Source organism: Gouania willdenowi, chromosome 8, assembly GCF_900634775.1.
Source record: "Gouania willdenowi chromosome 8, fGouWil2.1, whole genome shotgun sequence".
In the NCBI taxonomy this organism is placed as follows: Eukaryota; Metazoa; Chordata; class Actinopteri; order Blenniiformes; family Gobiesocidae; genus Gouania; species Gouania willdenowi.
The window spans coordinates 16679582-16695663 of record NC_041051.1 but is presented as its reverse complement, the minus strand read 5'-3'; the positions used below and the strand labels follow the sequence as shown (position 1 = coordinate 16695663).

The 16082-nt window shown below is 36.3% G+C and overlaps 1 protein-coding gene across 1 annotated transcript in view; it reads left to right on the top strand.

The window, feature by feature from the left end:
• The window catches only part of LOC114468383 (protein tweety homolog 2-like), a 44235-nt gene that overhangs the window by 7345 nt on the left and 20808 nt on the right, over positions 1–16082 (top strand). Inside the window, exons 2-4 of the mRNA XM_028455244.1 lie at positions 200–372; positions 5074–5185; positions 13319–13539. Of these exons, the coding sequence (XP_028311045.1) occupies positions 200–372; positions 5074–5185; positions 13319–13539 (506 nt within the window). The remainder of the gene's footprint in view (positions 1–199; positions 373–5073; positions 5186–13318; positions 13540–16082) is intronic.

Sequence of the window (16082 nt, the reverse complement as noted above, 5' to 3'; positions counted from 1 at the left end):
GCTGCTCCACCCCTGGGTACAGAGTGGCTTCAAGCATATTTCCCAAAGTGGTTTGATGCCGGCTGATTGTTTTTTCAATCGGTCCATGAACTTTTCGCGTTGGAGTGTCAGGCAACGTCTCTCCTGTGCAGCTATAAACTGGAGGGGAAAAATCTGATGACATCTATGTTTTTTGTCTCTTTCCTCCCCCCACTGTCAGTCGCTCATCTTTCTAGCGTGTGTCGGTGCTGTGGGTCTCAGTCTGAGTCTGCTGGTCACTGCAGTGTTACTGGTGTGTTTGTGCTGCTGCCGCAGAGACATAGACGAGGACGTCAAGAGGCCAGACACATGCTGTGTCACTGGGGTCGCTGTGATTACAGGTCTCATCATTTGGTAAGTTCCCGTAATTACATTTTGTTTATCAAATACATAGAGGCATGTTTAATATTAATTATTAGGGTTGGGAAGATAGTCAGAGTTCACGATGGACGAAAAAGGGCTCAAGATAACGATATGATTTGATATATGTTTTGAAAAGGAAAAGAAATTGCAGTTGGGAAAACTTACAAACTTAGTCTGGGTATAAAGTTTTTAACTTAATAGGAATATTAAAAAAATACAATAATAACTAGTGGTGGGATTTGATTGAAAAAAAAAAAGTATCTAATTAATTCGGGACTTTGTAATTAAATAGTCTCAATTCATCAAAATTAATCACATAATATTTGACATGAGAAGCAGCGTTTTCCAATCCAACGATGCCCAGCAACGACTTGTATTGTAGTCTGTGCGTCAGTATTATGGGTATACCGGGAACTCGTGAACTGGGAAAGGTTCCGTGCTGGGGTAAAAAAGCGATTAATAGCGTTTTGTTTTTGGTTTTTTTTTGCGTTATTTTTCTGTAATTAATTAGTCGCGAATTAATTAATTAATTAACGCGAAATGAAACCAATTTTTCATATTTAAGTGAAAAAAGTGCAACTCTGCAAATAGAGCGACTCACAATTCATGCCAGTCTAAAATTAAAACCAAGTTGTGTCATCAAAATTATCTATGTGTACATTTTGCACGTAGCAAGGATGGAGAGAGGTATGCCTCATCCCTCCCCTCACCCCCTTATTCGCGTTATACCACTCGTACTACGATACACCTTGTAACGTTTTAATATCGTCCCACCTTTAGCATTAACATCCTTGACATCTCCAGTGCCAGAACTATTTCTTACCCCATTCTGACTTTGTTCAATGAGTTGAGGATGATTCATAGAAAGATGAAATATTATTTACTTTTTGACTCCCAGTCCTCAGATGACATATCCCTAGATACGGCATGATGATTTTAAGAAAGAGGCTTTAATATGAACTTTATTCTGAGGTTGCCTGTTTTTTTTGTTCTTGTTCAGTGGGTTAAAATGAATAAAAATTATAAAGCCTGTTCTAAAATAATGTGTTTGTATGAATAGTAGGGGTGAGATGATACACTGAGTTCACGTTATGATATGATAAATGATAATAGGCTCACAATAACAATACAATATGATATTTTTGGAAAGGGAGAAAAGACAAAAAAAGTCTTGCAGTTGGAAAAATAACCAACTTTTATTTAACTCTCGACATAACTGTATTATGTCGAGATGATTGCATTATGTTGTCACTCAATAGAAATAATAAAAATAAAACGTAAAAATATGATGTGTAGGAGTTCATGTGTTTTTTGTGTTTTTTTTTATCTGACCCCCATCCCGTCGCCTTAACGCTCGTACAATCTACGATACATCTTGTGACGTTTTAATATATCCTGTTACACAATACATCGTCCCACCTTTAATAAATAGTGCTGTGTACATACAGTCTGATGGATGATAATAATGTACTCTGATTAACAAATAGTTATCCACAGGTATGATTTACCCATAAATACTTGCCTCTATAAACATAAAAAGCCTTCATTTTTTGGGGGGAGTTTAACGTGTTAATAAATAAGCCTGTTTATGATCCAAAGTTCCCGTTTCCAAAAACAAAATGATACTAAATTGCTCTGCAAGTCTGAGGTTTAATTGAAAAATTACAATTTGCAACATACAGATTAAATATCTATCTCGTTCCTTGTTCGGCTGAGCCATCATTGTGCCAATGAGTAGTGACTGAACGAGTGTCGTCTATTCATTCAGTTCGTTTCAGCACCTGGAGCTGCAGCGTGGCAGCTTTGGCATATCTGCTAAAACAACTGCTTCCCTGGAGGCTTAACTGCCCCGTGTTGTCGCGTCTCATTACTGTTTCCTGGCTATCTCATTAGATGCTCTTTGCACCCGGCTATGTGTGGCTGAACTGGTCACAGGGTTAATGAAGAGCTTATGGCTCAGGCTGTGGCGCATCAGCTGGAAATACAAGTGTCTTCAAATGAATAAACCTAGATTGTTTTGTTCAGGGGTGGACGAGGACAAACACCTAGTCTAGGTGTGTAGTGTCCACACCAGCCCACTACATTATCAGAGGACATCATGGAGATGCTGGTATTAAGTCAGTGAACTTCTTTTACCTATTTTCTTTTGGCCATTTTGCAACTTCCTTTGTCCCATTTTTGCCCGTTTTCGAAAAGTTCTGACACTTTTTTCAGACTTTATCTCTTTTTTTTTTTCTAAGTGTTGTCCATTTTTACAAGTTCATTTTGAAACTTTTGTCAAATTTTTGTCCTTTCTTGACATTTTTTAGCCGCTTTTTAAACAAATGAACTAACTTTTGCCCAAAAAATACCACTTCTTTCCTGTTTTCCCTATATTTTGCCTTATTTTGTTCCACATTTTTGCCCTTTTTCACTATTGTTTTCCGCATTTTGCCCTTTTTCACAATGGTTTTCCACATTATGCCCTTTTTCACCATTGTTTGCCACATTTTGCCCTTTTTCACCATTGTTTGCCACATTTTGCTCATTAAAGATATGCTTTGCCGTTAAATTCCACCTGGTTCCTCTTTGTTTGTCAATATTTGGCCTCTCTTTGCTGCTTTTGACCCATTTTTCTGCCACCTGTTACCATGTCTGCCTCCACTCGCTCTTCAAAAAACTAAAAAAACTTAAAAAAAAAAATGTAGTCCACGCCTGGTTTTGTTCCTCTCATGAGGTTTGTGTAATCTGTTTCAGTTGTAAGGATGATTGTAAAATGTATAATTTATTTGGAATAGCAGGAAAATATCAGTTTATTTGATCACAATAACACAATAACATCCTATGCAAAGGTTCAGACCTCAGTGTTTGCTGTTAGAATATGATCATAAGGGGATGAAAATGAATAACAGAGGGATGTCAAAGGCGATCCATTATTCCAGCATTTGATTGCGTGCATGATGCATTTTCTTTAAGTATATAACACATTCAGTGTGACATTTCAAAAGGTTTTCTCAAAATAGCACCTTCAGGTTAAGTTTGCTTTCAATAACGTTAACAATCTCACCATGATGTATTTTTCTCCCCCTGTTTAATGGGTGTCAGGTGTTACGTTGGTCTGTTGTCTGCCCCATGGCTTTGCCTTTGATCAGTACAGAATGATACAATATTTTGACACAAATGTGCACTTTTGTACTGTTTTGTCTGTCACTATCTATATGTTAAATTGAAGGGCCATAGTAACAGTAGTGAGGTTGTGCTCACAATGGGACTTTACAGTCAAATACGGATGTTTTACATTGTGTCATAAAGTCAATGACAACAAGCCCTTAGCTTCTAATGAACTATGTCTACTGTTGGAGGCCTCAAAACTGACTACATGTCTCGTAGAATGTTGTGCGTGATGCAAAGTTGCAGCACTGATGTTGTGAACCACAATGTGTTATATTGATTTTTTTTTTTAACTTTGTGTCATGTTTTCGTTGTTTACCAAAGACAACATGCAGTATCCGATCCCTGCTAACCTAAAGCACCATTAATAAAAAGCTCTTCTCTGATGAAAGCCTTGTTAATACCATGGTACTTTTTACTATAGGGCTTCTCAATTAATCAAAATGCGATTACGATTTCGATTATTACACCCAACGATTACAGACATAACATGATTGAGAAAAAAACAATTATGTAAAAAAAAAAAATAATATTTCTTTATTTCTTTCTTTCTTTATTTATTTATTTATTTGCTAAATAAAACAAACCCACTATTTCGGACATCTACAAATAATGCAACTTGGCACATACATGTTATTAATACTAAGTTTGAGTTGTTTAATCCAGTGGTTCTCAACTGGTCTTACCCTGGGACCCACATTTTACCACAGTCATAAATCGCGACCCACTTTTTTTTTTTTTTTTTTTTTTTTTTAGAATTCAACCAACCAAATTTAGTTTTTCAAAAATAGCTCTTGAGAACACAAATACTGTATATATAATGGGGTTTTTTTAAACACAAAAGAAAAGTTTCTTTCAAAATAAAAGACAAGTCCAACATGAGAGACATTAACTAAGCTATTTATTTATTTTTGACGAGCTGTCCGCGATGAAGACCTCGAGCAAAGTGTTTTTGTTTTGTGCAAAAGTGAACAGATTTGATTTTAGTGTTTGAAGGATTTTATTTATGTTTAAAGAATATATTTTATGGTTTTTTTTTTGAACAAAAAATAAATAAATTTTTGGTTGACGAATATTTAATTGAATAATCGTGATTTCAAATATGACTAAAATAATCGTGATTATTATTTTTTTCATAATCGAGCAGCCATACTTTTTACTCCTTCCTATGTGCAGAATTCTGGGCACTGTCCCCAAAAAGAGGCAAAATGTGTCTCATGTGTATTCATCTCGGACACAGTGACAGACGTTGAATGAAAATCTAATGCGGATTTATACTTTAGAATTCCATCTTACTGCTGCAACCAGAGATAGCTCAACAGTCCAAAAAGTCAGAGACAAAAGAGAAGAAGGAAATATTGTTTGGATCAAGAAATAATAATTATTTAATATTTTCTTTGTGGCGCTATTGTTTTTTTGTTTTTTTGTTTTTCTTCCTTTGCTCTGTTTTCAACTTGTCAAAAAGCAACACAAGAAAGCCACGTCTAAATTAAAAGTCTCTCTTTAATCATTTCTTTCAACCTCTTCTCTCCGTTTTTGCAGCTCTGCTGTTGGAGTGGGTTTCTATGGGAACAGTGAAACCAATGATGGTGTGCACCAGCTGACCTACTCACTTTATAATGCCAATCACACACTGGGTGACATCAACAGTCTGGTGAGAGCGTTGCCCTACAATCTACACTTGTTGCTCTATAATCATTAACATTTACAGCTTTTTTTTTTTTTTTCCAATTAATAATGTCCCATTTGAATCTGTGTAAAAAGTATTTATACCTTTAATAACACGTTATCCATGCCATCTTAATTGATTAAATCTGTACTCCTGCATGACTTGTTGGTTAATAGAAAGTAGACCACAGAGCTGGGCTGTAGGCAGGGTTGGGGTCAATTCTAATCGTAATCGCATAATTTATAATTAATTACAGTTATGGTGTAAATATTGTAATTTTAAAAATCTGTTGCTGTCGTAATCGTAGTGAAATTGTAATTGATTTCAGATGATAGACTTTGTAATTGTAATTGCTATGAAAATTATATAAAAATTGTCAATTATGATTTAACGCAAAAGTGTGGAACCATGTTACACTTCCTTGTAGATATGTAGTTAATTAATTAAGTAATTAAAATATGTTTCACATTAAAGCTTTCCCACATTTTACCATTTTATAAAAAAATTTACGCCCACACAACAAATAATCTAATGGTTTGAAAGAAATTAGATGATAGATATTTGGTTTTTTTTAGTGTATTTTACAGCTGATTTAAGACCCGTTATCATAATAATAATAATAATAATAATAATAATAATAATAGCACATTGAGATGACTTTGTTGTAATTTGCGCTATACAAATAAAGTTGAAATTGAATTGAATTGAATTGAATAAGAGATGCTAACTGAAAGCTAACACAAGAGGAAAGTTAACTTTCATTAGGTTATTTATTTCAGGCTCAGTAATTGTGATGAATTGTAACTTGTAAATTGAACTTTAGTAATTGACTTAAGATAAAAAAAATAATTATAGTTTAATTGTAATTGGAAAAAAATACCGGTCACTGTAATCGTAACTGAGTTGTGATTGAACATGGGTAATTGAAGATGTAATTGTAACTGAAAACCCTAATTGACCCCATTGACCCCAACCCTGACTGTAGGTCTGTCCCAGTGCTACACAATATTTTTGTGTATTTGTGCAATATTTCAGTGGTGGCTACAATGCTTTCAATGTGTTGCAATGGGTATTTGATGCACTGGATTTTATGATGGCAGTGTGTAATGCCTGTAATATTTATGTAAGCACAGACATTTTATTTTCATATAATCTGTTCAGATCAGTGTTTAAACTGAGACAATAGGAGAAATTATTTTCTCTTATTTTTGTGCATCGTCATTAACTCAGGGTGATTTATCCTTAATGTTCTCACTTACAGTGGTTACAATGCCGTCATTATGTTGTCATGGTTACTTTGAGACTTACAGTAATTTCAGTGAAAAGAAACTTGTTACACTTTATTTTATACTGGCAGTGTGTAACGCTGCATTTTCTTTTTTTCAGTGAAAATGTGCAAAAACACTAATAATAAATAATAAATAGGATGTTTTGAAGCAAATAGTTTTGACTCAATTTGTCTTCTGAATGATCAATATCTTCTGACGAACATATACAGAAACTTGATTTTTCATCTCTACATTTAAAGGTGCAGTCCGCAACTCTCAGATCCCTCCCTCCCCCTCCCTCCCCGCTACTCTCTTGCCCTGCCCCTCCCTCAGAGGAGCGAACAAGCTAACGTTAGTCCGACAGCAACATCACAGTAACATAACATGCTCTGTTAAAAGCATATTACTGCAGCGCTTCTCTCTCTCAATGTGCACACAACATGAGCAGCAACAACACAGTGTCACTTACAGCAGCCGAAACGGAGGCTGCTGCGCTCACACGAACAACACATGCACTACAGAGTTCTAAAAATCAAACATAATGTAAATCAAGCAGCAGTAATTACCTTTCAAGCAGAAAAGTCACCTATTCCATCTTCTACTCCTTCAGACCATACACTGTAAAAAAGACGGCACTGCAGCCCGGGAAAGGGGTGGGGCTTGTGAGCAACAGCTGTCAGACAGTCCATCAAACACAATCTTGGCTCTGATTGGTTCTTTTTGCTCGGTCGCGGTGCATTCTGGTAATCTGCAGCAGGAGCAGCAGGAGGGACTCAATGAGCCTGTTTTTTTCACATAAACTACTCGTTTGATGTCAAGCTGTCCTTACATAGTGACAGCTTTAGCAAATATGGCAAAAATAGTAGCATACTGCACCTTTAATTTTGATCTTAACTGGGTATAATATCACAATATGTTGTGATAATATTGTATCGTGACCTATATTGCAACATCCTTGCCAATACTCACCCCGACCACACAGTGGGGTGCCTCAGAGTGCGTTAACAGGGATTTTGTGTTCACATCCCCTGACCTGCATTCAAGGAAGGTTTTTAGGAGGTTTATGGGGGGGAGGAGGAGGGGTGTTGGGTATTTTGGGGAAAAAGAGGAAGTGCAAAGGAGTCAGAACATGGTCTTGCAAGAAGCAATAATCACAATGAGCAAAGAAGAGGATTAGCTCCCATCTGCATTGAGTTAATGGATGTAAGCCTCTGCCCTGTGCATCCCACTCAGTCTTGTGGCCTGTACTACTTTTATGTGTTTAAATGTGTCAACATCAGCATCATTCCACCACTTAAAGCGCCTGAATGCACGCATATGTTATTAATGTATGCATGTAGATTAGTGTACACTGACATCAGAGGAAACCATTTGAGTCGGAATGAACACAGGAAGGTATTTTCAATTAACCGAGGACAATTTGTAATAAAATCCCTTTCTTTATAGATTTTGTGATGGAAAAAAAAAAAAAAAGTAGGCTTGTTTTTCGTAAAAGAGTGAAGGAATTGGTTTCCTCTTTTCTAATTCTACATCTCTCCTCACCACTTTCTCTGAAGTACCGTGGTATTGATTTAATCCTACAGCCTGATGTACACCACAGCTACACGAGAAGCTTAGATACCCTGCGGGATACAAAGGCTATCTCACATGTGAAATTAGAGCTTAATGTAATGTACTCCTCTGACAGAGCTGATGAACTGGCTGCTTCTCTTCATCCTTTCACGCTAAAGCTGCTCTAAGCCTTGGAGCAGAGTGATAGTTAGGTCTTTGATGGGGCTGTTGTTTATTATTGCTTTTACAAGTTGTTATATCACAAAACCTTTTGTGTTTGAGTTTGGACTTTATGTTTCTTTTTTGCGTTCAAATTGTTTCCATTAGGTTTTGGCTTTAGAAATGTACTGTCTTAAAACTGGAATGCTTTTGGTTCACATCTCTGTGCAATATAGACTTGGTCCTTGGAGCGTATAGAACCATTTTCTGTTCAGTTAATTTCTTTAAATTGAATTTAGGAGGCACTGTGTGTCTGCTAATGCTTGTATCATTGTATAAGCCAGCCCTGTAATGGGCTGCTAAAGTGTTCATACTGTACACTGCTTGTTGCTAATGCTAGGCATGGATAGCCACGACCAGACAAGACTAAATAGTCCAAACTGTTTGAAGCAATGAAAAAATAAAACAGTTGTTTCATCCATTTATTCCTCTTTTTCACTGGTCGTCAACTACATTTTTGCAAGAGCTTCACTTTTCCAGTAGAGTCTTTTAGAGCTGGTTTTAGTTGTTGTTCTATATATGGCAGTAGGAAATACTGATATTCTATAACTGGTTTTGAGTACTGTAAGGAAACAGTCTGACGTCTGGTTACATCAGCCCAGTTGAAAGCTCTGCCAAGACGGATGTGGTTATAAGTTCTGATTGTCTACTGGTAGTCAATGCTGTGCAGTATTGCCACTATAGCCCAGAGGTCACCAACTGGTGGACCGCAGTCCGGGTTCGGACCCACAGGAGACCTCATGCGAAACTGGACCTACAGACAAAACAGGAAAAACAGTGGTTATGGATTAAAACTTAATGTAGCGCTTCTGTTAGCCTGCACAGCTTTTCCAGTCTTTACAGTAGCATTCTAGCCCACAGGGAAAGGGTCGAACCAGAGCCGTATAGAGAGAGAGTTGCGACAACGGAAGTTCAAAATGCTTGACCGTCACGTGATTCATGTAAAACTGAATTTTGTCCCGGAAGTTATAGTGGCGGGCCATTCGAATCCATTGACAATATTTATACAGTACACCGTCATAGTCTTATGTATGTGTATATACAATATATGTTTATGTAGTTCCATAAATATATTTTTCCCTAATGTAAATTCGTATTAATAATTAGTGTAAACAGCTCACTTACCTGCTTTTTTGACGTAGTTAAAGTAAACATTAATTTGGTTGAAAAATTAGTTAATATGTATTATATACAGTATGTATTGCTTTGAATTTTTTTTTAATTGTGAGTCATTTTATTTGTTTATGTGGTATTTCCTTATTTTTATGTGTTTTTGGAGTTATTTTCTGTGTTTTTGTTGCTATTTTGTGTGTTTTTGGAGTCATTTTCTGTGTATTTGGTATTTCCTTATTTTTCATCTGTTTATGGAGTTATTTTCAGTGCATTTGTTAGTATTTTTTGTGAGTTTTGGCTCTTTTATTATGAAATATGCACTCACATATGCACTACAATTATTTAAAGGGAAGCCATTCCTTCTTCTGATACAAGCTATGTTTTAATTGCCATTCAGTTTCAATAACATTATCAACATTTGCTACACTACTGTAGATATATAGGATATAGAAGCAAGTTAACTGGACAGGCAGTTAGCAGGACAGGGAATGAGGTGAATAGGAAAATGAGAAATGATAATACAGCGGTTAGATTTAGCTTCTGTTTCACAGGAATGGTTATTCTCTCTAATGAGACTCCTCAACTCGAAAGAAATTCCGTCTTGGCACAAAACTGATCACGTCTGCACTATTCATCAAACCTCCTCACTGGGTTTCGTCAGCGTCTCAGTTCTGGGTGTGAAACCTTTCTGTCCTTTTCTGCTTTCTTACCTAATACTTTACCGTCACAGTTAATGTCATCAATCTCAGATTATAATTACTTGGGAAACTAAGTAGAACAATTCTCGTTGCGTGTAAAAAACGTCATTTTCAGTGCAATCGATGTGATCTTAAAATCAGTTATCATCATTTAACAGGCGTGACCATTATGGGGAATGCTTTCTTTGTGACCTGTTTTTCAGTGAAAGTGAGCGTTAATCCACTTTAAAGTAAGATGGAATAGTCCAGATTAGAGGAATGTGGATCACCCACAGCAGCTATAGCTGATGGATCACATTCCTCACAGTCAGGATGTCTGGCTTGCAGATAAGATTTGAAGCGTTCTGGCAGGCACTGGTGATGGAGGAGGAACACAGAGGTGGGGAGTAAGAGCTGTTTACTGGCAATCAAATGCTCTGTACCCATGGGATTGCTGGAGTACCGGATGGAACTGTATCTTTGCCTGCATCGCCACGTATAGATACTCTTTCTGAGGTCTTACTTGGAAACTATCTAACATCCTCCACTCACGAAAATTGAATCAAGACTGTTTGAAAAGTTACAATGTCAAGTGCAGAGAGATGCATTTGGATTGTGTTTGTAGTGAATTTTCACAGTGTGGGAGCTCATACAGTAGCTTGCTGAATAGATCATGTATAGGGAAAGCGTGAATACAGTAGAGAAAGCAGCATCTGCTCACAGTTAGCTGCACTACTTAATGCAATGTTAAGTGTCCTTGGCAAACTCATACCTGTCAAGTTTTGGATTTGAAAATAAGGGAAATTTTCTTGCGCCCACTACCAGTCGTCCCACCCGCCCAACCAAGCTCCAGTATCCCTTATATTTTAAGATAGGTGTACAATAAATCTAAAATAGCCACTTGTCAACCACTTACTAAATGCAATTATGTGATTAGAATCTGGTAGGTTGACCTTTATGAACATTGAAATGCTGTGAACATTCCTACTAGGGCTGGGCAATATGGACCAAAACTCATATCTCAATATGTTTTCTAAAAATGGTGATGTACGATATAAATCTAGATAATTTTATTAAATAAAGTCTGACCAGAAAGACAATTCTGGGTTAAATTTGTTGATGCAAAATGCTACACAGGTTCATTTATTAACAGATGTACAATATATGCACACATTAATCCATCTAACTGAGCTTTACATGTTGTTCTGAGGAGTAAAAGCAGTATTTGAATACATAATAAGCTATAATATATACATATATATGAAATATTATAGTTTTCTATATTGCCAAAATAGAAAACGCCACATCTTGACTCTCGATTTATCGCCCAGCCCTAATTCCCAAATTATAAAACAGCCTAAATAAAAACATAAATGTGTATATGAAGCACACGTGTTTATTTAATATACTTACAGTTTATATACAAGTCAACACGTTGCATATTTACTGTTAATTTCACATTGCTTGTCTTTAAGTTAGACATTTACATTTTATTTTCATTATATATTTTCTTATAATTTCTCATGCTCACTCATGTGGTTCTCTGGTATTCACTAATGACTTATTAGACACATTTTTATTACAGATTTTACATTCTTTAACACTTTATTAAAGTGTATATTTGTGGAGCTTGTGATTGGCTGATTTTTCATGGTGACTTATGTGGTTCCTTCCCCCGTAATAGACGCTAAAATCTCAGTTATTAATTTTACAGAATGTGTAACTGTGTCACATCCTGCTGCTCTTTATGAAGATAAACTCTCTGTCACATTTCACAATGTATTTACACAAGTTCTTTGTTTTTTTTTCTCCGGAACGTCTTCATTCATCATCTCTCTTCTGAGTTGTTTCCTGGTTTGTTGCCGCTGGCGGCACTAATCTCGCGAGAACTGCCTCTCAGGCCATTTCAGGTGGAAGTCCTTGTGAGGCTAGTGACGGCGTTCAGTTTAGTAAGGCATCTTTTAATTATTACTACATTAAAATATGGGATATTTACGAGAAATACTAATACGGGAAGATGGGGGGAAGAGGGGTAAAATACGGGAGTTTCCAGCCCAAAACGGGATACTTCACAGGTATGGGCAAAGTTCATGTCAGGTGTGAGTTTGACTGGGTTCTGTTGGGTTTTTAGTTCAGAAATATGCACATAACAATAATATTCATTTCATTTAATTATGCAGAATTTCAGAAAAAATATAGTATTTCAGCAGCCTGGTAAAAACTGTAAAACAAAGGGTAATTTAGTTTAAAACAGACAAATTTGAGTTATGTTTACGAATGTCAAATCCCAAACATTGCAACATTTAAAACTGCCATTAACAAAGGGTGATTGAAGCAAAAATACTCTATTGTTGTCATGGTACTATTGATTCATTATTGATTGATTTAAGGTGTAAAGCGCCAATCTGAGGCCTATTTGGCAACTTCTTCTTTGATGGCACAAACGGCAAAGCTCCTATCTATTCAGGTCCTTGTACACTGAATTAATATGACAGCTGATCAACTGTTCCATGAGCTCCTACACACTCTAATCATACATCCTTATCCTTATTTTTAAATGATTTGAGTTAGTAACAACAATTCTAAATATAACTTGATCTTATACGCGTAAAAAAAAATGTGATGAATGTAATTTATAATTTAGCATAATACTCAGAGTGGACAGTGTTTGTGATGCCGCGGTTAGATGTGCCTCGCTGTCTCTGCTCAGAATTTCATTGCTAATTAATGCTTGACGGATCTGAAGCACAAAAAAAAAAAAAAAAAAATGTCAAAAAGGTTTAATAAAAAAACCAAAAGGACAAATGAGTCCATTTTCTCAGTATAATTAGTAATTGTTTGCATTCATTGCAAATAACTGTGTACAGCAGTCTGCAATTCCCTCAAACTATAACAATGTATGAGTCATTGGCTGGTGCGATTCTCAATTTTCCACGTATTAATGTGGCTGTTAGTTCAAGTTGTTCCTCGTTTTAGGCTAATATGATAACAGTACAAGGGTTTAGTGCAACTCAAAGTGAAAAAGTAAATTGTGTTTTGTCTGTTTTACGAGTCTTCCTCCCACTCTGCTCTCACCATCAAAGAGCCGTGTGATAAGAAGTCTCTCTGGTATTACTATCTGTATTCCACTCGAACTTTGTTTATTAAAATAAAACATAGGGTTCTGGAGAAAAGTTACTCTTTCCCCTTCGGGAGTTCTCCTTTCATTCTCCTACCTTTCAGTAAATGTTTCATTTTAACTCTGTCCTCGTTTCTTACTTTTGTATAATTTTTTTTTAATTCTTGTTCAGGTAGAAGTGTCTGTGGCCAATGTGGAGACTGGATTAAAACGGCACCTGGAACGTCTGGATGAGATTTTTGCTACAAGGTCTGACTACCTCCAATCTCTGCGCTTTTTGGGTCTGATGGTCAACAATGTGATCCGTGAGCTTACCGCGCTGCCAGACATCAGCAAAAGCAATGTTGACTTGGCGGCCATTGCTGAGCAAATTGGCTTCTTTGAATACTACAGGTAGGTGCTGCCGGTTATTAACTCCATTAAAGGGTTGGACGTTTTTTATTGTTACGTCTGCATATGGTGGAAGGAGACGTGCTGTGCAGGAAGGGACTATAAGTAATCCAGAGCAGATGGATTTTTATTGATCAGTCCTCTGGAAAAAAGATAGGAAAAGCAATTTTTTTCTTGATTGCTACATAAATGAAGGCTGAAATTGAACCTATTTCACCGCTCTGCAGTTTGTGCTTTGAAACATATTGCTCAGACTTACTGTTATGAATTTCATATTGGCTGTGAGACCATAAATGATCTGCCTCCCTGCAGACTGTTCCCCTCATTGATTGCATTTATTGTATTTTCATGATGCTCTATTTTTAGGAACGTCTCGAGATTGCCGAACAAATAATTAAATCAACAAAAAATAAACCGAGCAATTCAATAAACCATTTCACTATAAAAAAACAAAGATTTAGTATTAAATTAGGTAGAGTTGTGCTAGTTAATGGCTCTCAAAAATCTGCTGCTCAATTACACTGTGATTTGGTGGATTCTTTTTTGAGCACAGACAACTTTGTGATGCCGTCGTGCCCTGAAGTTTGGAGCATTTACAATCTGTTTAATTATGGTACTTGAGAAGTAATTTTGAGTTGAGTTAGATTCTGAGTGGTGTGCTTAGACAGTAAATACAAGTTTAATCAGGGAAAATCTTATCTGGATGCATGTGGGAGTGTGTCCCCGCAGGTTATCACCGAGGAAAACGTTATTATCAGAGTTTTATTCCATTACTCCTATCTGACGCAGAATGCGATGCCCCACTGGATGTATTCCACAAAAAAGAATAATTTACCCAAAATAATCAAAGTTATTCAACTTCAGTAAAATGAAAGTGCATATTTATTTTGAACATGTTGTCTTGTTAAAAAATGGTATTATTGGTGGAAACCGAAAGCGACGTCTAGTGATATTACATTTCATGGCAAATATTGCCCAATAATATTGATTGGCCGAGAACATTGTCATGTCTAGAATTTGAAAATAAAATTTGGAACGTCTCCGTGCCGATTAGCACGTACCATGTTCCCTAGAATTCAGTAAAATGACTTCCACAGAGTAAAACAAATGAAATTATGCAAATTGTAATGTACGTTGAATTACCTTTGAAACGATATATCACACGACTATGTTCCGATAAATTATTGGTATGTGTCAATGATTGTGCGAGGGATTATCGTAATCTACTTTGAATTACCTTTTGAATCACACGACTATGTTTCCCTAATTTTGGAAATTACTGGAAATCGAGGGTGGGCCCCCGAACCCCATTTAAAAAAAAAAAAATAGCTCCGTGCGTCTCATCATATCCATTCATAGAGTATTCATACCAAACTGCATACCGATCTAACGAGAACTGACTAAGGAGTAGTCATTTGAATAATGGGGCCTCCGGGGTACCCCCTGGCCCCCCGTGACACTTATATATTGGTATGAGCCAATGATTCGGTACCACCAACCATCGTAATATTTGACTCACAAATAAATGAGAAATCAACTTTCTTTTTTTTTCTTCTTTTGGGGCCCCTTGTGGCCCCCCTGGGCCCCAAATCAAAAATCAGGCTTTAGTGTCGATGCGTACACATCCATAGATTATACGTACTAAATTTCCGTTCCCTTCACGAGTATCAGAGGAGTAGCCATTTTAACTAGTGTGAAGAAGAAGAAGAAGAAGAAGAAGAAGAAGAAGAAGAAGAAGAAGAAGAAGAAGAAGAAGAAGAAGAAGAAGAAGAAGAAGAAGAAGAAGAAGAAGAAGAAGATAATGATTCAATATCAGCAAAAAAAAACAAACTATTATGGATTGTGTCTGGCTGCTATATATATATATATATATATATATATTTAATTGGGTTTATTAATGTTCTTGCTCATTTTATTTTAAATGAAATTGTTGAATATTTTTGTTTAGGCTGAAAATATATGTAATTCTTTGGTTAAAATTGAATGGGTCAGTTTTTGTCATACCTGATGTTGCTATTTATTGTTCTCTGTTTGAATAATATCACTTCATTACAAAATAAGTCCTAAAAGTACGATTGATTCGTGCTTATATTGTATCGGATCAATATTGGTATCAGCAAATAACCAAGAAAGCAATAATAGTTTGGTATTGGAAGTGAAACAGGTGTACTGGGACACCCCTAAAGCTAACTGTAACATGCTAACTCATAAGGATAATATAATTCCTCACACAGAGTAGCCTATATACAGTAGCTGCTCCTGTAGGTAAAGACACAACAATGTTATTATTCTTTGTTGTGGGTTCCACTGTTGTTCCAAATCAGGTGATTTTCCACAAATTGGCTGTTCTGGACACTTCACGTGCACACATAACTCATTCCTGCTGAGTGTTGGTGTTTTCTTTGAAGGACATTTTCAAAGGAAGATGAATAATTGATGTGTATGGATTTGTGGTGATGAATTATTAAGCCAACAAGCTGGAAATTACCCGAAACAGATGGGCTCTAACTATGAGACAAGGATGCCGATATATGACACACACAGAT